The following is a 27,080-nucleotide window of genomic DNA, read 5'->3' as shown; positions in this document are numbered from 1 at the left end:
CTGCCTTGCACTGCAGAGTTCCCAGAACACTCCCCTTTTGATTTCTTCTTTCCTCCCCACTCTTTAAACAACCTGCCTGCATTTTTCATGGTTTTGACTCTTCTGAAATAGACAAACAGAAGTTACTAAGCACTTTAACATTATCTATCTATTCAGTGTACTGGAAAAAGGCCTACCTACTGCATGTGTACTACATAAAGCTACTACAGATGTCAGAAGACTGCAGAATTTTGATTTTTTTTTTAAGTGTACACAACCGACTTCACAGTGTACACTGTACAGCATCCTATTTTAAGTCCAGATTATCTAATTCCTTGGGCCACTTTCAACTCCATCATTATACAGTATAGTCAGAACTTTAAGAACATGCTTCGTGCATATCCACATCTGTATAATGGATATTAGAAACTGACAGTCATAGTAGTTTAAGGGATTAGAGTGTGTCTTGTATTTGGACAAGAGAGATGTGTATTCAAATCCCTTCTTAGCTATTAAACTGTCTAGGGGCCTTGGGCAAGTCTTAGCCTAACCTAGTTTGCAGGATTATTGCAAGGATAAAATATGATAACCCTCATGCATTCCTCTCAATTACAAATGTGATATCTGAACAAATACAGTCTCCCTCAGAAACATGACATTTTCTGAATAAATGCATCTCTTTGGGACACTGACATTTGGTGGTATGAAACCCTTAGCTGTGTTGCTATAAATGGTTGAATTGCAAGTGCACCTGTATATGCAAGGAGAGGTATCCTGCATAGGAAAATCTTCTGATCTACTATGTGTAGTGCATGCATATGTACATGGACTGTTAATCCCACCTTGCTATGCACACATATGCGTCCACCCCCCCTTCCTCCTGCCAATATCCAGCTATCTATCTATTTATTACATTTCTATACCCCCCAATAGCCAAAGTCTCTAGGCAGTTCACAGACATTAACTATTTATTTACTAATTAGCTACTTACTTCTTCGCTGGATCTTTGCTTCTTTCCCCATATTTTCCACCCTAGGAAGTCGACAACCAGAAAGTGCACCATTTCTTCTTGGTGCATGGCACATTTTGTTAAGGATGGTAGGGGGCAAGAAAAGTCTCTGGGAGATGATGTGCTTCAAAGGTTGCGCTAGGTCCCACCCAATATCTGTAGGCAACAAAGACCGGAACCAGACACAGAATACTATAATCTTTCATCTTGCTATGATAAAGGACTGGACAAAATACAATTCATAAGTTTACTCTTACATGAGATCTAGCTGCAAATCTATATTTTATACAACTCAGTTTTAACTGTACTGCCTATAATTGTTTATATATGCATGATTATATGAATTATAGGTATGAGTTACTTACTTAATCCTTGTTCAGGAAAATAATGACTGAGATATTGGACTGAATATTTAGTTTGTTCGTCTGGCACAGAATCTGAGGGGGCAAAAGTAAAATTGGAATATTTATACAAGAGACCACGACTGACTCACTGTTGCTGTTAATTATGTCATGAATAGATAATAAAAACAAAAATGCATATTAACTGTAACAGAAAAATGATAGAGTCTTGTGGCACCTTAGAGACTAACACATTTATGATGGCATAAGCTTTTGTGGACTAGAGTCCACTTCATCAGATGCATGTCCTCAGACGGCAGTGTGTATGTGTGTGTGTATCATCTATATGTATAAAATATACACATACAAGTATGTTACAGGCCAAGAATAAAAAGCAGGTTTTCTATAGAACAGAGGTGGGGAACCTATTCTGGTACAAGGGCTGAATTGGCTCCAGACAAGAGTACCAGGACTGCATGCCAGCAGTGGGCAGGGCCACCCCACTGCTGGCATGTGCCCCTGATGCGCTTGTCCCCACACACACACTTACTCACAGACACATGCAAACACAGATACGTGCATGTGGGATTCAGTCAGCGCCTCAAGGAGCCACTCATTGAGGCACTGGATGATTTGTGGGTTGGCTTTGCCCAGTGCTCACTATCCTGACTCGGGCAGCAAAAGGCAGGTGAAGTGGACAGAGCCAGTATCTTGAGGAGTCCCCCGTACCTGCCCTGAATGGAGAAGCCAAGGGAGGAGCAAAGCAGACTTCCTAACCATTATGTCTATTCAAGAAGTGATAGAACTGAACTTCTTGATATGTTGTAGCTCAGCACTTTCACACTGGAGTCTCCTTTAAAGTTCCTTTGTTCAATAATGGCCACTTTCAGGTCAGCTTCCAGTATCTTGGAAGACTGATGTTTTCTTATTGGTTTCTGCATATTGCCCTTTCTGATGTCACATTTCTGTCCATTTATTCTTCTGCATACAGACTGACCTGTACATCCTATGCAGAACGCAGAAGGGAACTGCTGTCAATATATCACAGTGGAAGATGAGGATGTGAATGAATGCTTGATGTTCTGGTTGACATTATTAGGTCCTGTAACAATGTTTCCCGAGTAGATATGGAGACAGGGGGCGGTATCTTATACTTCCCCTGCACCTCCGCTAGTTCTGTAGCACCAGCAGAACACACCACTAGCGCAACAAAAACTACCAGTTCCTGAAATAATCCTGGAAATTAGCATCAACACTGATTTCCAGAACAAGGCAGGTCAGAGAAGCTACAAGTTCTGCTGGCCTGTCCCATTCCGGAAACGAGTGTTGTCGCTCGTTTCCAGTTGTTTCAAGAACCACTAGTTCCTGTTGTGTTAGCGGTCTGTTCCGTTAGTGTGCAGGCAGCATAGGGTACTGTCCATAGCTGGCATCTGAGTTTGCTTCAGGCTCCCATCACTGTGTTAGTATTTCTGGCCAGTCTTTAACAAAGGAATTTCAAAGGGAGACTCAGTGTAAAACTGCTGAATTACAACTTACCAAGAAATTCAGTTCTATCACCTCTAGGTTGAATAGAGAAAATAGTTTTCCATCCCACTACAGGTGTTAGTTAACTTGGCAATGTTAAGATGTTGTGCTATTACTGCTGTTGTGAATAGTCATTGAACTTATTTTGTATATATTTATGACTTATTGTAACTGTCTCAGACTGTATTTTTTAATTGCATTACCATATGACCTCATGGTATATATTTGTTCTTTCTATCTATGTTATCCAACTGTGGATAACATTTCATGTACTTGTAGCCCATGAAAGCTTATGCCATAATAAATTGGTTAGTCTTTAAGGTGCCACAAGACTCCATGGTTTTGCTGCAACAGACATAACATGGCCACTCTTTGTTATATATATTTACAAGATGTGTATCCTGCCTGTTCCCCCAAAATTAAAGACAGCACAATAGGATTATCCCAACGTATTCTCATAACAATGTAAAACTGTTTCAGTGGAGAGTGGCCTGGTTTGGAGGTACATATGTTGGCTTATAAGCAGAGATATGCACAAGCCTTGTGCCCACATGCTCCATCCTTGCACTGCCCTTTTACTCTTCCCTTCTGGATGTGCCACAATAAGTGAGGTAGTCATCAATTAACCACAGTTTACTGTAACATCTGAATCAGGAAACTAAGGCTATCAGGTTTGGAACAAGCCAGGATCTTAAACCACAGTTTGAAGGTGGTTTAAGATCTTGGCTTGCTCTGAACCTGCTAATCTAGGTTCCCAGTTCAGACACATTTGGAAACTACGGTTAATTTAAGACTTCTAGGGTTAATCACAGTGCACCAACCAGGGGGAGGGAAGGGCGGAATGTGGGAGCTCACAGCTTGTTCATATCTTAGTTTCTTAAGCTAAGATATGAATGTCCAAAGTGGGCCATTGAGGTTCACAAGAAAACAAACCAAATTATAAACCTCTGGCATGCCTTCCTAGAGTTTCTGAGGACTCCTCTGACATCCAAATCCACAGCATCCAGAATCTCCAATATACCTGTGTGCAGCATGTGCTGACCTCCCAGCAGATGATATGGAAGGCTGAAGGGATGAAACGGAATTTGTGGGGGAGCAGCAGAGGTAGTACAGTACACACAGAGAAAGGATGTGTAAGCCCTGTGTAACATGGTATGTTCTTTTTCTTCACATACTGCTTTTCATGTTTTCAATTTCATACTAAAATACGGAACTGTAAGTATAGAAAGTGTCCTGTTGGGTACGCCCTAAAGATATGGGGAATGGAAAACTGAAGATAACATGAATGCAATTTTAAATCAAAAGGGACATATATATATATATATATATATATATATATATATATATATATATATATATTAAGAACAGCGTCCCATAATCTTTGTTCAAACTCTGAAAAACACAATCTAATTTGTTAATGCATTTCAGTTCTTCTTGCTTCTGCTGTAATTGTTCTTTGCAACAGTTCTGTATATTGTACTGTACTGTGAACATAAAGTGAGAGATTTAACATCCAGGGTGAATGAAATATCTGTATGTTCCCATTTTTAATGGCCCAACGCAGGTGCATTGTTATACCATGCCATGGGCTCACAGAATCCCTGACCCCCACCCTATACATGAATTCCTCCTTTCATACTTTGCTTTAAACACATGGCATTATGTCTGCATTGACAATAGCCATGGTTAACACAAATCAGATGCTCCAGTAACCAGTGTTTGCAAATCCACATCAAACCCTGGTTATGAAGGCAATCCTGGTTAGCCTTATCCATGGTTAGCACCAATGCAGTCCTAACATTTGTCGTTGTTGTTGTTCAGTCGTTGTGTCCGACTCTTCGTGACCCCATGGACCATAGCACACCAGGCCTTCCTGTCCTCCGCTCTCTCCCTCCTGGAGTGTGCTCAAGTTCATATTCATTGCATCGGTGATGCTATATAGCCATCTCATCCTCTGCCATCCCCTTCTCCTTTTGCCTTCAATCTTTCCCAGCATCAGGGTCTTTTCCAGGGAGTTTTCTCTTCACATTAGGTGGCCAAAATATCTGAGCTTCAGCTTCAGTATCTGTCCTTCCAATGAGCACTCAGGGTTGATTTCCTTTAGGATGGACTGATTTGACCTCCTTGCAGTCCAGGGGACTCGTAAGAGTCTTCTCCAGCACCACAGTTCAAAAACATCAATTCTTCGGCGCTCAGCCTTCCTTATAGTCCAGCTCTCACAGCCATACATTACTACTGGGAAAACCATAGCTTTGATTAGACGGACCTTTGACGGCAAGGTGATGTCTCTGCTTCTTACTATGCTGTCTAGGTTTGCCATAGCTTTCCTCCCAAGGAGCAAGCGTCTTTTAATTTCATGGCTACAGTCACCATCTGCAGTGATCTTGGAGCCCAAGAAAATAAAATCTGTCACTGCTTCCATTTCTTCCCCTTCTATATACCAGGAAGTGACGGGGCCTAATGCCATGATCTTAGTTTTTTTAATGTTGAGTTTCAAACCAGCATTTGCACTCTCCACTTTCACCCTCAACAAGAGGCTCTTAAGATCCTCTTTGCTTTCTGCCATTAGGGTAGGCAATCCTGGTTAGCCCTATCCATGGTTAGCACAAATGCAGTCCTAACATTACTCCAAGTCTAAAAGCAGGAGGAAATTCACAGAGGAGAGGGGAGAAGGAAGGGGAAGGAAGTCCTTGAGACTGTCACACTCCTTATCTCCTAACCATGGATAGGAGTTTGGGAATGTTACATCTGCACTAGGCCATAGAATAACTATGTGATTTCCCCCCACCCCAAAAAGCTAGAATTCACATTCTGATAAGTGTTTTGACCATATTATTTCTTACTTGTTCGTGAGGTGAAAGACATTTGGTGTGGTTTATCCTTTACAATGGAGCTAGTTTCCTTAAAAAGTTCGTGGAATCCTGCTAAGGTTTTTGACTATAAGAGAAAACAGAGACAAATACATTGTTATTAATCTTTTTCCTCCCAAGTCTGACATTTCTTTGTCAGAAGGAATCACTAAAACATATAGCCCAAATTTAGGATCTCTGTGTTTGTGGGATTTGGTACATTTATATGTACAGTTTTATGGTTTATTCTATCTATCTAGTTTTAAAACCGCCTTTCTGCTTAAAAAGTCTTCAAGGCAGCTTTTTAGGTTCTTTAGAGTATGAATGCAGCTGAAAAACTGTTGCCAACTTGATTCTAATCCATTTTATTGATTAGCTGTGTTAGCTATAGAACTACAAAACTGGAACGTTGAAGCATTGTACGAAATGTTCAGAAAGGAGCATTTGACAAGAGCATCCTTGAAGGATTTAATGTGACTCACATAGATCTTGCTTTTCTGACAATTTAATGAAGTATATGTGGGACAGTGCCATTCTAGCTCTCTTCTGTCCAGTGCCTCTGGTATGGTCTGGCTCTGGTCTAGGGAGCAAGCCACAGAACAACATGGGAAAGGCTGGCAAGGGGGCAGACCTGAGTCTCTGTCCTAACCTGGCATGTGTGCCTTCCTTCTCCTGCCCAGAAATGTCACAAAACCCTGCTAGCTGTCCTATTTGTGACATGTTGACTACCCATGTGGTATTGTAACTCTGATGTCCAAAAGCGCAGGAAAATGTACAGTTTTTGTATACTCCCAGAAAGCCCACATTTAGACATATACACTGTGAAGCTGGCAGGACTGTGGTCAACAGCAGCCTTCCCCAACCTGGTGCCCCCCAGATGTTTTGTACTACAACTCACATCAGCCACAGCCAGCATGGCCAATCATCACAGATGATGGGAGTTGTAGTCCAAACATCTGGTCAGCAGGTTGGGGAAGGCTGGCTTACACCATGGCTGGAGCTTACAGATACAACTCCCCAAACAGAGCCAATATTTTGAAGCAATAACTACACAATAAGTGTGGTACAGCTGTGATAGTCCTGTTGCATTTATCAGTTCTGATTTTTAACCAGCCATAGTTCCCAAGTCAAAATGATAAACATTATAAAATACAATCACGCTAAATAATATCATAGATTGAGAACACTTACTTAATATAGATGTTTGCCTTAATTAAAATTTTACTAATAAAATGGCATTAGTGCTTTCCAGTTGTAACAGCTATGGTTGTTCTATACATATAAGGAGTTGCCTTGTACCATCAGACCAATGAACCATCAAGGCTAGTACGGTCAAACCTGACAAGGAATTGGTCTGCAGAATATTCATTGAGCACAACAAACATTATTATAATTCAGAGATGGAATTAAGGTTGAGAGAACTAACACTATAAGCAGGCCTTTGTATGATGACTTGCTGGCTGCCGTCTCGAACTGCAGGAGCAGAAGCATTATTGATTGATTCATTTCATTTCATTTCATTTCTATACCGCCCAATAGCCGAAGCTCCATTATTGGGTCTTCCCTTGCAACCACATTTCTGCTTACCTCATAACACCTCCTTCTGCTTCCTTTCAGACTGGAGTGGAAGGAGTTGATACAGACACAGCCTGTGAGTGGCAGCTTCCCAAGCTCTTGGTGTTCCTCTTTAGCACACTCCCAGAAGTGCGCAGAGCATCCCTAGAAAAGGCAGACACCTTTGTCTGGGGACACTCCTGCAGGATTGCAGGAAAGCTAATAATACAATCAATACTGTCTGTGCTAGCCCCATAATTGTCCCAACACCCATCTGGATGGGTGAGGGGTCAGTGTGGGTTGAAGCCACAGACAGCAGGGATCAGGTACTCTGCATACGCACTTCCAAACCCAGACATAGGTGCCATGGGAAAGGACCCTCAGAATCTCCCAGCAATAAACGAACAACTTTGTACGCTATTCTTAAACATGTGATTCTTATAGAGGTTTTGGTCCTGCACTGGTGCTTATTTGGTGGTACAGCAATTTCTAGATTTGGATGTTGTAGAATATATTTGTACAAACTAAATGTATTCAGACCATATGCTTTGGTATGTGTAATGGTTATCAGAATAACAACCTGAGAAGGTTTTCTTTGTTTTATTTTACAATTCCTGGAATTCTCTGGTCTGAGCTGAATCACTCACTACTTTTCTATTTGGTTTCTTCCAGATAGGCTCAATAACTACTTTGAAGTGAAATGAATTCTTTTTTATCCCTCTTCCGTGATTTCTAAGTATTACCCATATCTTTTCCTCCTCACCAAAGAAGTGGGGAAGCAGCTTGGAGGGGGGGGGGTGATTTTGAGCGAAAAACAGATGGAAGGGAAAAAGTTAAGTATCCCCTCTCCATTCTGCTGCTGTTTTGCTCCTGATGGCAGGCTCCTCAGGCTACTTTTAATTTTAAAGAAAAGAGCGGAGGGGGAGATTATTACATGAAACTGCATGCAACATCTAGTTTGTCTCTTAGGTTTGGGCCATCACTTAAGCCTAGCTTGAACAGATACTTCTGAATCTGAATTCTTCTGAATTGGTGGGCATAATCTGGAACTGACCTAAATATGTAGGAATGCACAGTGTACAGAGTTGTGATGGGTCAGTATCACTTCAGAAATCTCATGAGAATTGCTTGTTTAAAAGTGCAGCATCCTCTCTTTACCCCTGCATAAAAGAAGCTAAGAGCTAAACTACATGTTACAATAAACACACTTTAAGAATAGCATGCTTAAACTAGCCACTTTTATTCTGAAAATAAAGCAGCTATCAGGAGCATGCTCCCAGTCTGGATCAGGTTCCCACACACTTGTTTCCTACCAAAATTGCCCCTCTGACTGCTGGTTGTTCCCAGCAGTGCTGTTCACTGCAAACAGTACCTTCAGGGGCAAATAGCACCTGGGGAGTGGGATTTTCTTCAGGAAGCTTGCATGGGGCACAAATCCCAGATCAGGAGTACACAGCTGTTTTTCCAGGAAAAAAAAAAAAGTGGCCAGTTTCACCACACGTTTCTTAAAGCATATTTATTACGAGGTGTACTTTGACCCTAAGCTAGCGCTATGGGAGAAGGGCCTTCTTTCTGCCTATCACAGAAAATTACTGCACTGTAGCTAAAGGAATCCCCTTTGTATAACAGGAATATCATTCCATCAACTTTATTTTAACCAGACTGTTCCTTAAAATATAGTTAAGTAAACCCAAATCTCTGTCTATTGAAACTTAAAGAAATTCAAGAAGCCAAAGAAATAATCACACTGCGCACCTATATGATCACACTGAATGGAGCTACACAATGCTATCTCTCCCCATTTCTATCATGCCTACTAAAAGAGTAGACCCCCCCACAAAAAAAGGTTTTAACAGATTGTATCCAATGTTAGTCCTATTTAGAATAGACTCATTGAAATGAATGAGACTTAGATTAGTACTGGATAGAACCTAATAACAGGAGATATTAAAGGAACGCTACAGGTGCAATCTTATGCATGGTTAGACAGAAAAAAGTCCTACACCAGCCAGCATGGTCCAGCCAGCCATGCTGGCTGTGGAATGTTGGGAGTTGTAGGATTTTTTTTCTGTCTAAACATGCACAGGATTGTACTCTAAGAGACCTTAAATGATTGCTGTCCAGGCACTATAGTAAAGAAAGGAAAAAGGAGCTAAAATACAATTCTTTTAACTAGAATGAGGTCCACAAATGCTGTTCTATTACAGTAATTAAAAAAATGCAAAGCACTGATTGATTATGTATCTTGCTGCTCAAAACCAGATATTCCTTTAACAACAGTGCACTGCATCAATTTAGTTGTTCCAAATGTCAAAGTCAAACTCTGCTCATGGTTGCCACTACCATACATCAATAAATTAAAAAAGAAGATGACACTGACAGCGTTCTCAGATTTATGTTACAAAATTTATTCTATTAATGAGACATCCAAACCTTTTTAGCATTGGGGGTTCTGGGGAAAGGCTCTGTATTCTGCTTGGTTACTTCAAACTTTTCTTTTTGCATGTTTTGCAGCTCCATCAGTTTTAATTTCTGAAAAACCTGGGTCTGTGGAAAAAAAGAACTGTGTGACATTTATTCATAGGCAGAACTAAAACTGTACCTTGATAGCAGGAGGAAGCAGGAGGTAAAATAATACGGTATGTATGACATACAAAGGTTGATTCTAGATGTTCAGAGAAACTGGTCCTTATTCAGCTCCAGGTATGAACAACTGGTAGCCCCAGACCTGGCAGGGGGCAGTGCATCTCCACTGCAGTATGAGATGCATCAAGTCAGTTCAGTGGGGCTGAATGAGAACTATGATGCAGTTGTGGAGTCAGAAGTGTATCTACATCCTCAGTGGCTGGGTACCCACATAGATCTCCCTTGCTGGATTGGAGTGACTCTCTTTTACAGTTATAACTAGGGATGTCAGAGAATTTCGCCACAAATCTCGGGGAGGCCGAATGCCAGCGCATTCGGCCCCCCGAAATTGGTGGCGAAACGGTCTGCCCCCCCCGCCCCCCCCGGGACGGGACTTACCTTGGGCGAATCCTCCTGGCGGCGGCGGCGGCAGCTCCAGCGGCCGGTCTTCCGACCGGCTGCCACCACCACCATTTCCAGTAAAAAAAACAAAAAAACGTGATAGGCTACGTAAAGATTTACATAGCCTATCACGGCTAGATTTTTAAAAAATACTGTGAAAGGCTACGTAAATGTTTACGTAGCCTATCACGGCTGAGTAAAAAAAAAAACCGCGCGTACGCAAATGGCGGCGCCCATAGGTGCTGCCATTTGCATTCCTTATTTTGGCACATGTAGTCTACGTAAACATTTACGTAGACTACAGCGAAAATAAGGGGAACGCAAATAGCGTAGCATCTACACTATTTGTGTTCCCCTTATTTTCGCCGTAGTCTACGTAAATGTTTATGTAGACTACACGTGCCAAAATAAGGAACGCAAATGGCGGCGCCATGGGTGCCGCCATTTGCGTATGCGTGGTTTTTTGTTTTTACTCAGCCGTGATAGGCTACGTAAACATTTACGTAGCCTATCAGGGCTGAATGCAGGGACGCAAACGGCGGCGGCTATGGCCGCCACCATTTGCACACCAGGCCAGCCAGGATTTGGGGGGGAGGGATGGAGCACCTCCCCCAACGGCCAGAATTTCGGGGGGAGGGACGGAGCGCCTCCCCCCCACCGCGAATCAATTTCGTGAGAAGGTAAGTGACTTTCGTACATCCCTAGTTATAACTAGGAAGCAGCAGAAGTAGCAGTGTTGCAAATACCATTTCCTCCCTTGTTAATTAAGTTGTCCAACATACAGTTAGCACTCTCACTGGTCTGAGTTCTGGGGTGGGGTGAAGCAATTAAAAACATTTAAAGAAATCTTTAAAGAAAATAAGTTTGGAGTACATTCATATGGCATACATGGGTAGGGACACACAGTGAATTTGCATGACTAGATTTGGCTAAACGATGTTTGCTGTAAAGGAACTATAGTGCTATTTTTCTGTGAAATCCAATTCTGATCATGTCAGAGATTAAAGATTTCTACAAGCAAGAATACATTAAAAATTCTCACATTTTTAATTATTTGTTCTTGGCTCTTGGAAATCCTGGGAGAAGAGTCTTCTATTTTTTTGGCTTCACTCTAAACAGAAAGGAAGGGATTACTGCAGTTATACAGTACATACAGCCTTTTAAGTTTCCATAATGTCAGGGAAACACCCTATTCAAATAAAAACAGGCTCTCCCTGCTTCACTCTGTAACTTCATTTGTGAAGAGCAGAATAGGAGAAAGAGTGGGGATGCCTGAGACTGAGGCCCACACTTTGTCTTATGGTGGATAGAATGCCAGAGGCAAAGTAATGAAGAAACAGATGCTAAAAGTGACGAAATGCTGATACGTGGCAATGGTACATTTACCAGACTAAAAATGTATCCTGAAACAATGTTATAAACCCTTTCTGAAGCAAACTATGTATTGTTTATCCTTCCGATTTCCTGCCAGTATCATATATAATGTAGAAATACTAATCAACATAGCAAACGTATAATGCAGAAAAAATATAATTTACCATTGGTTCATGTGGATGTTTAGAAAATCTTCTTCCTGATGATTCCAGAAAGAAACTCCTTTCCTTCTTTGTTTTCAGATACTTCTTTCTTGGTTTTGCCTAGCAAGGAAAACCCCAAACAAATAAAAAATATATAGCTGGATTTAATAGAATTAAAGTTATTCACACTTTAATTTTTACTTAAAGCATTTTACTAATCTAGACTAGATCTCAGCAATGCAAAAGGATTCAAGAGCAAAACTAAATGAAGAAGAAACACAAGAAACACAGGGCTGCTGCCAAAAATGACAGTCCTGTGTCAAGTTCCCCATGTCCGTTGAGAGCATCTAATTCAACTTATCCCGGTTCCTGACAGTGCGCCATTTCTCCATTCTCATCCACATCATTGGCTGCTGCTGTGGCTGGAAATACACAGGGTAACGATGTCAGGGCATGGTGTAAGTTGTACTACACATTATGGATGGGAAGGGGGCAGGGGCTTGTAGAACATTTCCCTCTTTGAAAATCTAGTGAATTTTCTCAGTGTTTGATTTGTGGGTATGCAGAGTCCAGCCCTACCAACTTTGTTCTTTTGGTTTGTCAGCAAACAACGAGAAGTGGATGTTAGAAGCTCTGGGAGAGAGAGGCAAGGCGCTGTCAAGATGCCCCTGTTGCCTACTGAATCCTCCAATAGCCAGAATCAACACTCAGACAAAAGGGCTGCTTTCCAAGGCTTTAATTCCATTCCTCCTAATGAAGCATACAGATGCTAATTGCCTGAGACTCAGAGGAATTACAAAGGAACAGCCATCTAGGGGTTTCTAAGGGTTAGGACATCAGTTGATCTCCATTTGGGAAAAATGCGGCAACTCTCTGAACTTAAGGGGTGGGAGGGGAAGATCTCCCCCTCTCCCATTTTGCTTCGGGGCACAGCTGTTGACGTCGAGCCAAGTGGGCTAAGCGCCTAAGCTCGGCTCCTGCAATCTCTCACTTGTGCCTGCGCCTCGCGTCTAAAAGCTCAAGTTGTCCCTCTCTTTCCATGCCTGGGTCACTGTTGCTCCCAGGGATGTGAGCAGTGGGGGAGCTCCCCCTCCAGCTGCGCCTCTGAAGTCTGAGAGAGTTTTTACCTGTCAGGGTAGAAACCGAGCCCATAGAGCCCCAGAGCAGTTCTGATTCTGAGGAGGAACAGCAATCCATGGGAGAGGAGGCAGCTCATCCCTCACAGGCACAGCAGCTGGCAGATTCCTCCTGCCGGCATTCCTGAGATAGTGATCCTAGCAGTGAGAAAGTGCGGGGCTCGACGCAGACAGCGACGAGCAACGGAGGGCGCAGAAAGGAGGCATAGCGCCCGTTTGGCGCGCAAGCAATGGCCGCCTCCCATGGACTCAAGGGAGAGAGGGAGGATCTCTCCCTAGCCCATAAGTTCTGGGTCTTCAAGTGACTCTCTTTCAAACAGGGATCAACTGCCTATTTCGAAGCTTAGGCCACTCTGCTGTTCCTTGCTTTAGTCGCTAGTGATTAGCATCTGAAAGCATCATTAAGTTATAAAAGGATTAAAGCTTTGAAAAGAATCCTTTCGTCTGTGTCTTGAGTTGGCTATTGGAGTCTACTGAAAGAGGCCGCCAGGGCGCTCCTGACACTCCCCCACGAATTGTATCTACTCCTCAGAATCAGAGCTGCATTGGGACTCTATGGGCTCAGATACAACCCTGACAGGCCTGTGTCCACTCAGGGTCATTTCTTGCCTCACCCCTCCTCCCTCACTAGCAGTGACAGCTGGGCCTCTCAGAAGAGAGAACAGTTGTTACTGAGTAGAGGGAGGGATAACAGTGCCTGGTGCCACCATTTGCTGCTCAGCATGTTGGCCTGTTGTAATCTGTTGAAACAGCCAGCCTGAAGTAATCTGGCCCAGGCTTTGATTCACTTTCTCTCCTCTGTAACATGAGGCCCAAGAGGCTGTGTGGAGGGCTGCATTCCAATAGGCCTTCTTAGGCCTCACTGCTTTCTCAAGACTTGGACCTGGAAAACCCTTTCCCTTTAAGAATTTTACAAAAGGAAGAATGTAATCAGGTGTGTGTGGCTACTCCCATAGTAGAGGAATGAGAATTGTCCTTTGTGTGCAATTCTGAAATACAGAAGACTTCTCATCGTCTGGACGTGGCAACCTTGGCTCTCTTCACACCTGAGTTTTTTTAGCAGGATCCTTCTTCTTTAATCACTGGTTTTCATGGGAGCTTTAAATGACACTGCTGCTCTCCTGCTGCTATCTCACAGCTTTGTTTCCCTCTTCCCACGTTATCTGAGAATGGGGAAAACCCAGCATTTTCTGTGCTTGCGACTGAAATCACCATTTCCCCCCTGTGTATTTCCCCTGTAGCGCTTTGTCCCACTTTGTGTGGGCGTGTGCTAGGGGGTGTTGCTGGGTTGTGTTGAATAATATTGTCATGACAACAAATCGGTGGGAAGGTGGGGGCAGGTCACTGACCGTGCTTCCAGTGACCGTTTCTGCCTCTCTCCCATTCCATTGCGGGTTCCGAGATCCCCTTGAACACAGCAATGCTTACTTCTGAGTAAACTCATTGGCTGTAAGGCTTTCCTTTCCTGGGAGTAAGTGCCATTGAAATTGGTGTGGCTTGCTTCTGAGTAGGCATGCATAGGCGTGCATTGTAAGTCTACTTAGAGTAGCAGTCTTAAAGTCTCCCATCCCCTTCAATGCATTTATTTTGAACCTCCCCGTCCCATTGACTTCACTGCTTCTTCTCCCTTTTGCTCACCAGATTGATGGGCTTTTTTCCTGCCAGGGTGGATGGGGGAGTCTTCCTTCTCAGCCACGCGGGAGAAAGGCTTCACAGTTAGGATTTCAATGGGTATTAAAAGTGCCTTTTCTCCTCGCCTGAATAATTTCATCATGCAGAGCTTGGAATGGTCATTTTTACTAGTTTCCTTTTTGGGTGTGGAGTTGTTTTAGATAAGGCAGTAATGCTGAAGTGGTTTTCCATAGTACTCCCTCCCACCTAGCCAGACACTATCTCTTCTCCTAGCTCACCTCACAGGGTGGTTGGGAAGCCAGAATAAGGGGGAAGAGCAACAACAGAACGGGGGGGGGGGGAGCAAGCCAGGTCTAATGAAGAAGGGGTCCCCTGTGAAGCGGTCGTCTGGGGGGGTGGGCTGCTAGGGATGGGTTGGTGCACTGACTGTATACAAGTCCATTTGTGGATTTCTTACTTCTGTAGTTGGGAACCCAGAAATCGGTATACCCTTCAAACTCAGTAGTGCAAGCAATATTCTGCATTTAATTCCATCACACACCAACATATTTTGCAGAGAAGGACTAGCAGCACCAGCAACCTCAGGGTAAGCCACCGATCTCTCTCCCTCAGAGGAAGGAGGGCATGAGCTCCCATGGCCTGCTATCCAGATCACTTCTGACTCCCCTCCTGCTGTGGAGGAGTGGAGGGATGGGCGGAGCTATCAATCATGTTGCAGGAACCAATGATCAGGGGAGGGGAGGGGGTATGGAGCCAGAGCCCCCTTCTGTCCTGATTGTTCCGTGTAGCTTGGCCCAGCTGTGAAAAGATATAATGTGGAAGGACATGCTATGAGAGATGCCTGTATACAAGACCAGTCTATATCCCGGAAAGGATCAGGAAACAAAAGAACTGGTTTGTAGTGGGATAAAATGCCAGGTGTGAAGACAGCCTTTGTGTGTTCTTGACTCATGCAACCACAGTGTCAATTCTACCAGATCAAAAACTACCCATCAGTGTCAATTTATTTAATTGATGTTAACCAATAATCTTTTTTTTTAAGTATTAGGTTCCTCATATTGTTCTATAAAGCATAGCAGAGTTTTTTCAGATCTTAAACCAGTAGCTAATAACTGAACTGTGAGTCTCTGAAGTCACTGATTATCCTCTAAATTTTATCCTAAGCAATGCAGTAGGTGTACATGGTGGGAGGGTTCAAACAGCTCTTAAACTTTACTCTGAGCTGTTTCAAGTTCTGTAGCCTCCCTAGATCTCCATAATTCTGCACTAAAGAGCCTGACATTTAACTATAAAGATACAGATTGCGGGGAGACCATGTTATTTTGCCGTACTGCAGCCAAAATAATTTGGCTGCAATACGGCTGCATATTTTGGCTGCATATTATTTTGCTGTATTGCTCTCTGTCAATACACTGTTTTGTATATCCCTATATTACATGCTGAAGAAATGAACTGCAAGTAAAAGAATGACTAAGAAGTTAAATCCCCTGATGGGAGTTTATACCATACCTGGATTTCTAGTTTAACTGCAAGCTCATTGGCATCTGAGCTATCAGAACTGCAAAAGAAAATAATTTTGTCTGCTTTCATTTACAATGTTGTGGATTACAAAATGTTAACTAAAATTCATCTGCACAATAAATCAATTATCTGTCCAGGAAACTCATCTTGATAATATGACAGTTCTACTGATTTTCCCACTTAGTTTCCAGCTAGAAGTATAAGCATATAAGAACGATTCCATTTACCTGGAATCTCTGTCTATTGTGTCATTGACAGAGACACTTAGATCATCTTGTTTCACCATTTCTTCCAGTTCCTTCAGGCATTCATTATACTAGGGGAGATTACACACTTAGTTAACAATGAATTTTAAAGCCCCACTAATTCTAGGTGGTAATAAACCCTTTGGCATTATTGCCACAGAGTTCTATATGAAAGCAGTGTTTCTTTGTATTACCTTACTCTTCTTTTCATTACAGAAGTCCAACAGCGAATCACATAAATGGTATCCTATGGACTCCAAATCCTTAGTACTGAAGTGGGTACCATGTTTATTGCCTGGAACATGAAGGAGAAACCTCACTGGTTAAGAAATAACTATCCTACTCAGCACCTGCAATAATTTTATCTACTATGATGGGGCTAGGAATGAATTGTAACTGCTGTTTCACAAATGTATAATATAAAACATTTTTTCCTAGCTAAATATTAAATATGTCTTCTAAATCCTCGTTCTGGCTTCTCTCAGACATCTTGAACTTGCTTTCACAAAAGATGTCAGCAAGAGGCATTTTCACTCCATATTTCCAAATTGCACTGATTGGAGAGACTGCCCTCATTTCAGATTAAGGGCTTGGATACGCTATAGATAACAGTTTTATATCAGTTTAACCATCATAGTTCCTCTCAGAGCTTTCTGGGTGGTGCTGGAAATTCTCTGTTTGTGATTGCTCCCCCCTTGCATAATTACAATTCCTAAGGCAGAGGGAAGGATTACTAAACCAGTTTGTAGTGTCGATAAGCCCAGTGTAAACACCCTTGCTTGTCTGGCTCTTGAGTACTAAATAAAACACACTGAGCTTAAGGATATTAGCAAACATTCCATCCATCTGTAGTGATCTGCTCCCTGTAACGGTTACATTTGGTAACTAAAGCTATTATTTCTTCGGCTAAATGCAATTCTAATATGCATCTGTAACATCCCTAGCTGTTTAGTACTTATCTCTGTTAAACATCATGAGCTTGTATCGCATTCTATGGAATCTGCAACTACAAAACAGGGGGCTTTGCTGGATACTTGAATATCAATTCTGGTAAAACTGTATCTGCCTTACCCAATCTAGACCCACAGAAAGTAACTTCCAAAGTATAGCTATTGTTGATGCCCATCTTCCACATCACTACTCGTCCCGTTCCTTCTTTGCCTTTCTGTATCTTGAAACTGCAGTCGGGGAATGAGAACTTAAGAGAGAGCAAGAGAGGTGGAATCAGTTATGTCCTTTGGCAATGAGGAGCACTCTTTACAGGAGACATATGGATGCAGCCTAAAATGGCCTCCCAATGTCACATTCCCCCCTCAACATATAGTTTCACTTATCTATGATGTGATGTTGTCATACCATGCCATGCATTTTCTCTTGCCCAGTCCACATCACTGGCTGTCAGTGATGTGTGTGTGTGTGTGTGTGTATGTGTGTGTGGCAGGGGGAGGAAATGCATGGTATGACAACTTCGTGTCATGGGGAGGATCATGGGGAGGCTTTGTCTGCCAGCCCTGAGGCAGGGAGGAGAATTAAAGTGTTGTTTCTTTTTACAAGCTTTTAAGATGGTAAAAGCTAAAATCACCTTGTTATGCCCAGATATAAATAAAATATACCCATTCTAACTTCAGGATGTATTTTCATATTTAAGATGTAAATATTTGCAATTAACAGTAAAAATCATGGCTTCTATTTATGCTGCCTATTCCTTATAGCAGACAAACCAAATTCACAGAACTGTACCTGGCATGGGAAGATTGTATTCTATAAAGTCAAAAGCTTATTACTACAGTCTCATGTGCTTTACACAAGTCACGCATGGTATTATCTAACAATTACATAACTTAATTTAAACCCAAATACATGTAACTGCCCTTGCTCATATTAATCCTTTTACCATGCCTCTCCCCTTCCTTACTTCTCCCACTGTCTCCCCTTCTGTCAAAATCTGGATTGTAAACTCTTTGGAGCAGAAATTAAGTCTTCTGCAGAGAGCCATGTATATTCATGGTACTAAAGAACAATAACAACCCATACGTTACTATCAGATTATCAGTGTTATCACTGGAACACTCATGTTACTTGTTTGAGCAGTGTAACATGGGAGGGGGAAACTCAAGCAATACTGTAGCAGCAACTATTTGTGACTAAGGATGTACATTTTCAAGCTAAGCTGTTCATGGAAGTTGCTGTTGCAGTATCATGAGAGGTAATTCTTCCCAAGTTACGCTGCGCTGCTCGCTCTATTGAATGTGGAAAGAAGCAGTTGATTGTAATGCATAAACAATAATGTGAATAGTAGTTATAATCATAGACTGGAATAGCAGAACACCAGGAGGTATAACTCTTTTAAAAGTAAGATGTTGCAATTTACATATTTAAATGAAGACATCAATCACACATTAAGTTACTATGATACTTGGGGCACTGTAGTAAACAAATTATAGAGGTCACAGAATTCACCTCTAGCACCACGGAAATATATTTAGCCCAGATCCAGAGAATAGCTAATTTAGCATATGCCATGGGAACAATTAACTTTTATCCTCTCACAATAAACTACTTTTGAAACTTGAGAGTGACGCAAAGTTGCTGCTTTAAATGAGCTAAAAACTGTATTGCATATGCAAAAATCTATGCATGCTGCTACACGAGCTCTCTGAAGGAGCTCCTACTATGTTTAACAGTTATCACCTGTAGCTAATGTATATTTTAAAATATTTACTAACTTGAAGGACTCATTATGACTTTTAGGTCATTATAACACCTGAGGAATTGATCTAGCAAATTTTCTAATATAATAAAGTTAAATGTTGGCTTACTTTATCTGGACAATTTCTGCTCATAATGAAAGGAAAAATGCGCTGGTGTAAACATGCCCCTTCTTCATGCTGCTCCCTTTTTTCACAGCCATACATGAAGACATTCTCTTTCCTGCTATGTCCATGAAGGTCACAATACAAGAGAACATTGCGCTCTTCCATCATTCTGTAACAAGGGAGAAAATTAAATATGAGCAGCTTTGGTTACTGCAATGCAGAGCACTCAATCAGGATTTTTGGGCTACGACAGTAACCGTAGGAAATCTCTTCCAAGGTATTCTAGATTTTCAGAGACCCATTACTTAGTGGCATGTTTACCAAGAGGATAACATTCAGCAGGTTATCAGTCAGCTTCATTCATGTGAACAGGAGCTTTTCTTGTTAGATGTACCGAAAATTCAATAAACTCCAAACTAAACATAAATGCGATAGAACAGGCTGAATAACGTGTCATATGTTAATTAATAACAGCCTAATAAGGAACAAAGAGTGGCTATACTAAACAAAGAAGAGTGATGGTGTTACCTTTTTACCTTTTGATCATGGTGCGGGTGTACCAGACAGAAGGGAAGGATTCCTTGAGATCAGATTTATAATTTCGATTCAAATCCCTCCCTGCTAAAGAGCAGCGATAATTGCCCACAATCACACCATCTGGATTCAACATTGGCACCACCTTAAAAACAAAAGTGTCTCGTAGCAACTGGGCATTATTAGAATCCCCCAGAATGTAATCCAGAAAACCCTTCATCATCCAGGAACTATTTGTTTCACCTGGGTGCACCCTGGCAGTCAAAATTACTGCTGCTTTGCGTTTTTCCTCTTTTAAATCTTGCAAGGGGTTGGTAATGGTTAAAACATAGACTATGTTCCTAGCCAGAGAATGGCACAAGATCCGGATCTTGCAGAACTTGGACCGCCTTGGGTCTCTGGCAATGGCTGACAGGTAGTCTTGCAGGTTGCTGTAAGTGTAAGGATAGCAGTGGGCAAAATAGCAGGTGTCCCTGTCATGCGGGAACTGGAATGTCCATGTCAGGGAAAAATACTGGCGTCCATCTTGGCTGAGATTGTTTTTGTAATACTTGATTTCATCTCCTGTCCTTTGCCATCCCACTTTGTGGATTTTTGCTTCTGCTTCCGAATACAGCAATGGACGCATACCACGATTGTACAAGCTTGTTGGCTTGGTGAAGTTGACAATGGTGAAACGGTAGGGAATTCCGGCTTGGGTGTTGGTGACCTGAAAATAGTACCACTGGGTGTGCTTATTTGTGTAGAGATCAGTGCGTAGTGTCAGCTGGTATTCAAAATCACTACTGGCATGAGAAAAGGAGATAAAAAAATAAATTTTACAATGGGACATTCAGATATATGCATATAACATCATACATGTTTGACTTTTTCAAATTTTCTTTTATGCCCCCATTTCAAATCATGTCAAGGTCAAGCTTCTTTTGGAGATTTTTGTCTGTAGACTCTGTTGCTAATTTCTCATCTGTACCAACTTTTGTGGAACTTGACATACTTGCATTTTAAAAGCAGACCACAGAATCTTTATTGTGAGCTTAGACCATATTCTAATTTGTCTGGGACTGGAGAGGCCCAGGTTCAGAGGCCCAGTCTGCCATGATGCTCGCTGTGTGATCTTCAGGCAGTCACTATTTCTCAGACTAATTTACACTTCACAGGGTCATTGTGAGGATAAAATGGGGAGCGGGAGAACCATGTACACTGCCTTGAGCTCAGTGGAGGAAAGGCAGGATATAAATGTAATAAAATAAATGAGTAAACAAATATACTAGAATATGCCTTCATCACAGGAGTGAATTTCTATCTACAATGAATACTGAAGTCCGAGAAACTGTTTCCAAAATTATTTTAGGATAATACTTGGACATTTGTGCCAATCCCAAACAGACCATACCTAACACTGATGCTGTGCTTGGAACAAAGAAATAAAACCCACATTAATTTAAAACAGAAACAGGAATTACTGAAATCCATGTATGTATGTATGTATATGTATATACACACACACATACATACACCTTAAGTCAAGGGCAGGCAACCTGGTGTCCTCCAGATGTTTTGGTCTACAACTCCCACCACCCCAGCCAGCCTAGCCAATGGGCATGGATTATGGGAGTTCTAGTCTAAAACATCTGGTGTGCACCAGGTTGCCTACCCCTGCCTTAAGTAATCTATTGATTTGAGCTAGTCTTCTCCTGAAACTCAGTCACTTGGCCTACAGGAGCAGCAGTTGGCATATTTAAAAAAATGTTTTGCCCAGTCTTATCATCAACTGTGCAAGTCTTGTGAGTTCAGACTGAACACTAAGATACCAGTAGTGGCACAGAGTACACAAGGAGTACCTTTGAACTATTGCTGTGAACCCAACCCATATCTCCATTACCAGTTCAGAGTCAGAGTATATTTAATTCTTCAACTGATAGCTCAGCCTACTTCCAAGGTGCTAAGTATGGTAGGTATACACACCAGCACCTGCCCTTGCTGCAGCATTGCTCTGCAGTGCAACAGCAGTTAAGGGAATCTCTTGGAGAAAGCATGGGGGAAAGCCACACATCCATCTCCTTTGACCTTTTAGTACACAGGAGCAGCATTTATGCCAACCACAGTTAATAGTAAGTGAAAAGATCGCAGGGAGTTTTTCTGACAAGTGGACCAAGCTATTTGTCTCTGCCTGGCATACTAAGCATATAACTGGGCTGACTGCTAGCCACTATCAAAGGAACTGACCCCCTCACTCAACTGCTAGCTTGCTGCAGAAGAATTTATAATCCCAACTGTAAAATGGCCTCTGGTCTTCTCTGCCAGAACCCATAACTCTTCTCAACCATTTATCTCCTCCCATCGACTTTGTAAAATTATAAAAGCAGTGGCTCATTTGTTTACTTGCAAACTGGGGTCTTGTCTGAAAGAAAAAGAAATGACCTGTGTGCAGGAACCTGAGGAAGCAAATGTAATAAATATTTGTACCCTGTCAAAATGAATAACTTAAAGGTGCTTAATAACTTGGAAGGTGCTTCCAAGGTTCCACCTTGGAAAAGAAGTTCTGCATCTGGGCAGAATTTGGATGGGAGACAGTCTGGAAACTCCATGAGTTCTTGTAGAAAGGGTAGGATAGAAATAAACAAGCAATATAAGCTTTCCTGCAAGTATAAGTACTTGCATCTCATTTCATGTTCACTAAACCATTATTCAAGGCCTACCAAGTTCGATTTTAATGCCAGAGAGAACACGGACAGAAACTAGTAACCACTTTTGCAAATCAGAAAGAAAATGGTGAGCAACCTACATCTTTACTGCCTTTTGCAGATTCCCACTTTCAAATCGTGCTTCAAAGATCAAAGTATTGTCCCAGTCATCCCAGGATTGAGGAAGCACCTGCTTTGTAGGGAAGCTCCCCCCTATTCGGGAATACATGAATCTGGAATCCTTATCAGCTAGTGGGAGGAGCAAAATATACAAATATTACTCCGTTTGTTTAGAAACTAAGTTTAGAAATTTGTCTGTTTACAAATTCAGTTTGTTTGTTAGAAAAACGTTATGTGCAAGACCATATACAGTTGTTACATATATTTCATTCTGAAGCAACAGACATATTTTCATCTCATTTCTTTTCATCATTTATTACATTTCTATACTGCCCAATAGCCAAGGCTCTCTGGCTCGCAAAGATTAAAAATACAAAAATACAATATAATAACAAAATATAGAACAATTACCATGTAATATACAATTTTAAACAATCAACAATTAAAATCCCAAGGCCTTAAAACGGTCTTGGGATTAAAAAGCCTTATCATATGCTATCACATGCCTGGGAGTACAGGTCCCCATCTATATGGCACTGCTCTGACCACCCTGTCGCAATTGCGCAGCAATGTGGCTTTGAATCACCATGCCCTGCGATACACTCGCGATGTACTGCGTGCTTCCCTAGCTGACTCGCAGTGCCTTTTTTTGCCATTATACTGAAATGTGCAGCTGTACAGTCCCATGAGTGTGGGGGTGCAACACTTCAGTGGCTGTTTTGTATTTGAGGGGCTCTGCTGTGTGTTTCTGACCCCTTTTAGGTAAAAATTGGGTGTTTTGTGCTCCTTCATTTCCACACCATCAGTTTGTCAGTTCCCCAGCCTGAGACTCTCACAATGATTCACACTCACAAGCGTGAGCCCCACATGCCTGGCCATCGCTCTGAAACGGTGTCTGGAGCGATGTTGGTCCTCCCCCAAGACCCCCCCCCCAGCCCTTGAGTACTGAGTCCAAAAGCAACCGTTGTGAAGATGCAAAGCTGCAAATATGTGCAAACGTGTGATTAAATATGAAAACGCCCCTCTGTGCCTCTGTAACTGTGCAGCTGTGAAGGGATGGGGGGAGTAAAGGGGCATCACAGAGTGGGCCTACAACACACACACTGCAAAATGAAAGTCAGTTTGGGGAAGGGACAGATGGCTCACAAGCACGGGGAAACCTGTGGCAAATGAAAAACATCACTGCAAAACGATTCCTTGGAACTCTGCATTTTCCAGGTGAAAACCACGGATGGCTGCAAAGTCACGACTGCGTCTATCACGAGGGACCTTGACTTGCACCCGCCCCGTAGTAAAAGCCCAGTGTAGATGGGCTCTAGGAAAGTCTTGACCTGGCACAGAAAAGATGACAATGTTGGTGCCAGGCCGACCTCATTGGGAAGAGCACCACCAAGATGGCCTTCTCCCTTATTGCCATCCTCCAAACCTCCCTTGGTGGAGGACCTCAGATGATGATCATGGTGCATGGGTAAGTTAATACTGCAAGAAATTGTGCTAAATTATGTTTTCTCAGTTCCCCAATCCTCATGCACATGGTTAAAATCTCAACAGCTACACTGAAAACAAATGTCCATGTTATGGGCAGTATCCTATGTTGCTCACCAGCAGGACCCACTGCTAGTGCAATGGGGAGCTAACATTCTAAAAGCAACCCAAAACAAGCAAAAATTCTCTCATTTCCAAAACGAGACAGGTCAGTGGAGTTCACAGAAGGGAGCTCCGCTGACCTCTCCTGCTCCAGAAATGAGGATGTTCCTGGGGTTGTTTTTAGAACTGCTAGCTCCTTGTTGGGCTAGCGTTGGGTCCTACTGGTGCAGTGGAATGAGCAGGAGAACAGCATTCCCATGAGATACTGGCCTGTGTGTTTATGATCAGTATATCAGTATGATCAGAATAACAGTGAGCCCTATTGATTTCCATGAGTTCGATATAACTCTTGAGAGCAGGGGGTGAGAAGCGAATCTATCTGTTATCATTACTGTGGTCTTGTACATGGATGACATGTGCAAGATCTGAAGCTACTTTAACAGTGTTATGAACTGTAGAATTGTAGTTTGGAGGACACTTTTGATGACCCATGCTGGCTCCAACACTTATCTTTCTTTTAACTTCAATATAACATGATAAGAAGTTCCAGTACAACACTGTAAGATTTTATATTATTTTTCTGTGATTTAAATATTTCTGCTATTTCTTTAGTACCTGTCTGCCAGAAGGTGCTCATGGTAGTGTATGCAATAAAATCTGAGACATTTTATAAATCTAAACTACTACATTACAGAATGAGACTCTCAACAATACACAACCAGATTAAAACCAGAAATAAAAGTATTGATACCAAAAAGACAATGGACAAACAGCAGCATTACATTTCTACAAAAATGTAAAGAACCTTATATATTATAGAACTCTTTCAATACAAGAATATACATATAAAACATTAATGGATTCAATGACAAATGAAGCATGAGGAAAGAAGGGTGAGATGGAGAACTGAGCCAGCAGTCAGCTCACTGATATGCACATCTTTTATTTCCAGTGCAAACCAGGAGGAAGCTGGGCTTGCGGAGCAGCTGAAGAATTTACTATAAGCTCTAGTTCTGTATTACATCTGCTTAGAAATCTTACATGGTAGCTACTACTTGCCACTATCTCTGAAACAACATAATTACACTTAGTACTATTATTAGATTTGCATTTCTAACCGTAAAGATACACTACAGAGTGGGTTATTAGTCAAGCCAATGTAAAGCAGCACAATTAGAGACACCCTCTTAACTAAAATCCTTTATTAAAGACCTGATTCAACGCCCAACAAAGTCAGTGATTCTTCAGAACATTTGAATCTGGTCCATATAGAATCTTTTGAAAATTATTCTGTTTACTCTTTAGATATAGATGCTAAAGAAAAACTCCATATGTTGTTACTTCATTGCCATTAAACACCAGTCAAAATCCATAGGATGTGTGAAACTATGAAGGCAAGCTGCTGGAGCAGATTTTAAACATATCTGACAGTCATGCAAAAAGACTGAACCATTATTAATGTGACAACAGGGTGCAAATTACCTATGAATTATTTGCTGCTTGGCAAAATAAAAACTGTAATCGCAAAGGTTTTGTTTTTTAAAAAATTGGCAATATGCTGCTTACATCAAGGATATTCATTAAACAAGCTCATACAAGAATTGCAAAGAAAATTGTGGCAGAGAGCATTAACGTATAAAATAACACATTTACAAAAGAATATGGGATGGATTAAAAACAGGGAAAGATTTCTTGGAGAATTGGTTCGCATTTCTTAGATACTGGAATAGAGCAAAGCCTTTTGAAAATGTTAGGAAATACGCGTTTAATGTTGTACAGATCATGTTAAAATCGTAGGTCTTAGTCTTTGTTAAAGTGGACAGCCTTTCCAGTAACTATTTTTTCTTGTTTTGATCTCTTTTAAGGTAGCATTTTAAACAATTTTGTATAATAAAAAATGTGAATAAAGGAATACCACAATTCTTTTTAAGTTGTATGCACTTTATAATAAAATATGCTCAGAGCCTCAGACCTCCATCTGCTAGATATACCACAGCGCCCTCTCCAGGGTCTGGGCAGAGCGGCTCAATCTCCAGACCTGTTGGATTGTACAGTGGCTCTGGTGTAGGAGGAATCCACACTGGGAGGGAAAAGAGAGAGCAGAAATTAATCTTTAACTAGAGCTGTTATTTTTAAATATCCATATATGTCATGTCTCCAACGATCATGAAATTAGCTTTAAAATTATGACCTGAAAAACAGTAAGACATGTTGCCTTAAAAATCCCATTAAAGGTTCAAACGTTATTTTATTTTTGTGCTTGCAACCAGCAGTTAATTTTTCAAATGAAAAGTGAAATTCTGATAATCTCTCATGCAATTTTTCATGATCATGAGATTTGAGGAAGTGCCACAGACATTGTCCTAACGAGACACAATAGAGGGACGTCCCCCCAGAAGTTAAGAAAAATAAACTGAACAGCAACACCTCTCTCTGGGAATGGGCACTGTTGTGGTAAAAATGTCAAACAAAGTTCTTGCTATATGTGATTCTCCCCTATGTGCTCATATTTATTTAGCACCATCCATGTTTATGGTGCTTTACAAAGAATGACAGGACAAATGCCCTTATAAAAAGATCTATTGCTATGTGTGTGACCAATTGGGACACCAAGGGTATCTCTTCAAATCCCAGCTAACATTGTTGTACATGAACTTATATTGTTATACATCTATCTGCTCTCACTGCTTTAGTAGAATATGCTAGAAAGAATATGGCATGAGGCACTGATTTAAGAAAGGGGCCTCTTTATAGTAAAGGAGAAATTATTTCAAGTCAGAACTATTATTCCTGTGTAAAAGATTAGGATGGGTTCAAAGGTTCTATGACTACCTCCAGTGTTTTCAAGCATTTCCCTCAGAAATAATTTTAAAGTAGCAGAAGAATGCTTTTGCCAGAAGGTGTCAGCGTGGGATCACAGACTGAGGAACAAGAAAGAACCAGGCCAATAATTTTTACGAAATTATAGGATTCAATTTGAAATCCCCCTTAAAATGAATGGAGCT

General features: G+C 41.5%; 1 protein-coding gene across 3 annotated transcripts in view; it reads right to left on the bottom strand.

Annotated features, from left to right (window-relative positions):
* Window positions 1-27,080, bottom strand: part of AGBL3 (AGBL carboxypeptidase 3) — a 57,639-nt gene that overhangs the window by 23,224 nt on the left and 7,335 nt on the right. For 2 of the 3 annotated variants that reach the window (XM_084810114.1, XM_084810113.1), the window contains exons 5-18: window positions 26,048-26,155; window positions 22,470-22,617; window positions 19,687-20,469; window positions 19,154-19,319; window positions 17,406-17,532; window positions 16,529-16,629; window positions 16,317-16,405; window positions 16,078-16,126; window positions 11,822-11,920; window positions 11,326-11,394; window positions 9,690-9,803; window positions 5,697-5,790; window positions 1,354-1,425; window positions 971-1,144 (exon numbers count right to left, since the gene is read on the bottom strand). In XM_084810114.1, the coding sequence (XP_084666240.1) occupies window positions 971-1,144; window positions 1,354-1,425; window positions 5,697-5,790; window positions 9,690-9,803; window positions 11,326-11,394; window positions 11,822-11,920; window positions 16,078-16,126; window positions 16,317-16,405; window positions 16,529-16,629; window positions 17,406-17,532; window positions 19,154-19,319; window positions 19,687-20,469; window positions 22,470-22,617; window positions 26,048-26,155 (2,193 nt within the window). Of the gene's footprint in view, window positions 1-970; window positions 1,145-1,353; window positions 1,426-5,696; window positions 5,791-7,289; window positions 7,422-9,689; window positions 9,804-11,325; window positions 11,395-11,821; window positions 11,921-16,077; window positions 16,127-16,316; window positions 16,406-16,528; window positions 16,630-17,405; window positions 17,533-19,153; window positions 19,320-19,686; window positions 20,470-22,469; window positions 22,618-26,047; window positions 26,156-27,080 lie in introns of all 3 variants that reach the window. The other variant, XM_084810112.1, reaches the window with a different exon arrangement.

This window comes from Heloderma suspectum, chromosome 7 (genome assembly GCF_057233095.1).
Source record: "Heloderma suspectum isolate Gila_16-S chromosome 7, 16-S_ref, whole genome shotgun sequence".
NCBI classification, from domain to species: Eukaryota; Metazoa; Chordata; class Lepidosauria; order Squamata; family Helodermatidae; genus Heloderma; species Heloderma suspectum.
The sequence above is the reverse complement of the archived record's forward strand: the minus strand, read 5'-3'. Positions and strand labels throughout refer to the sequence as shown.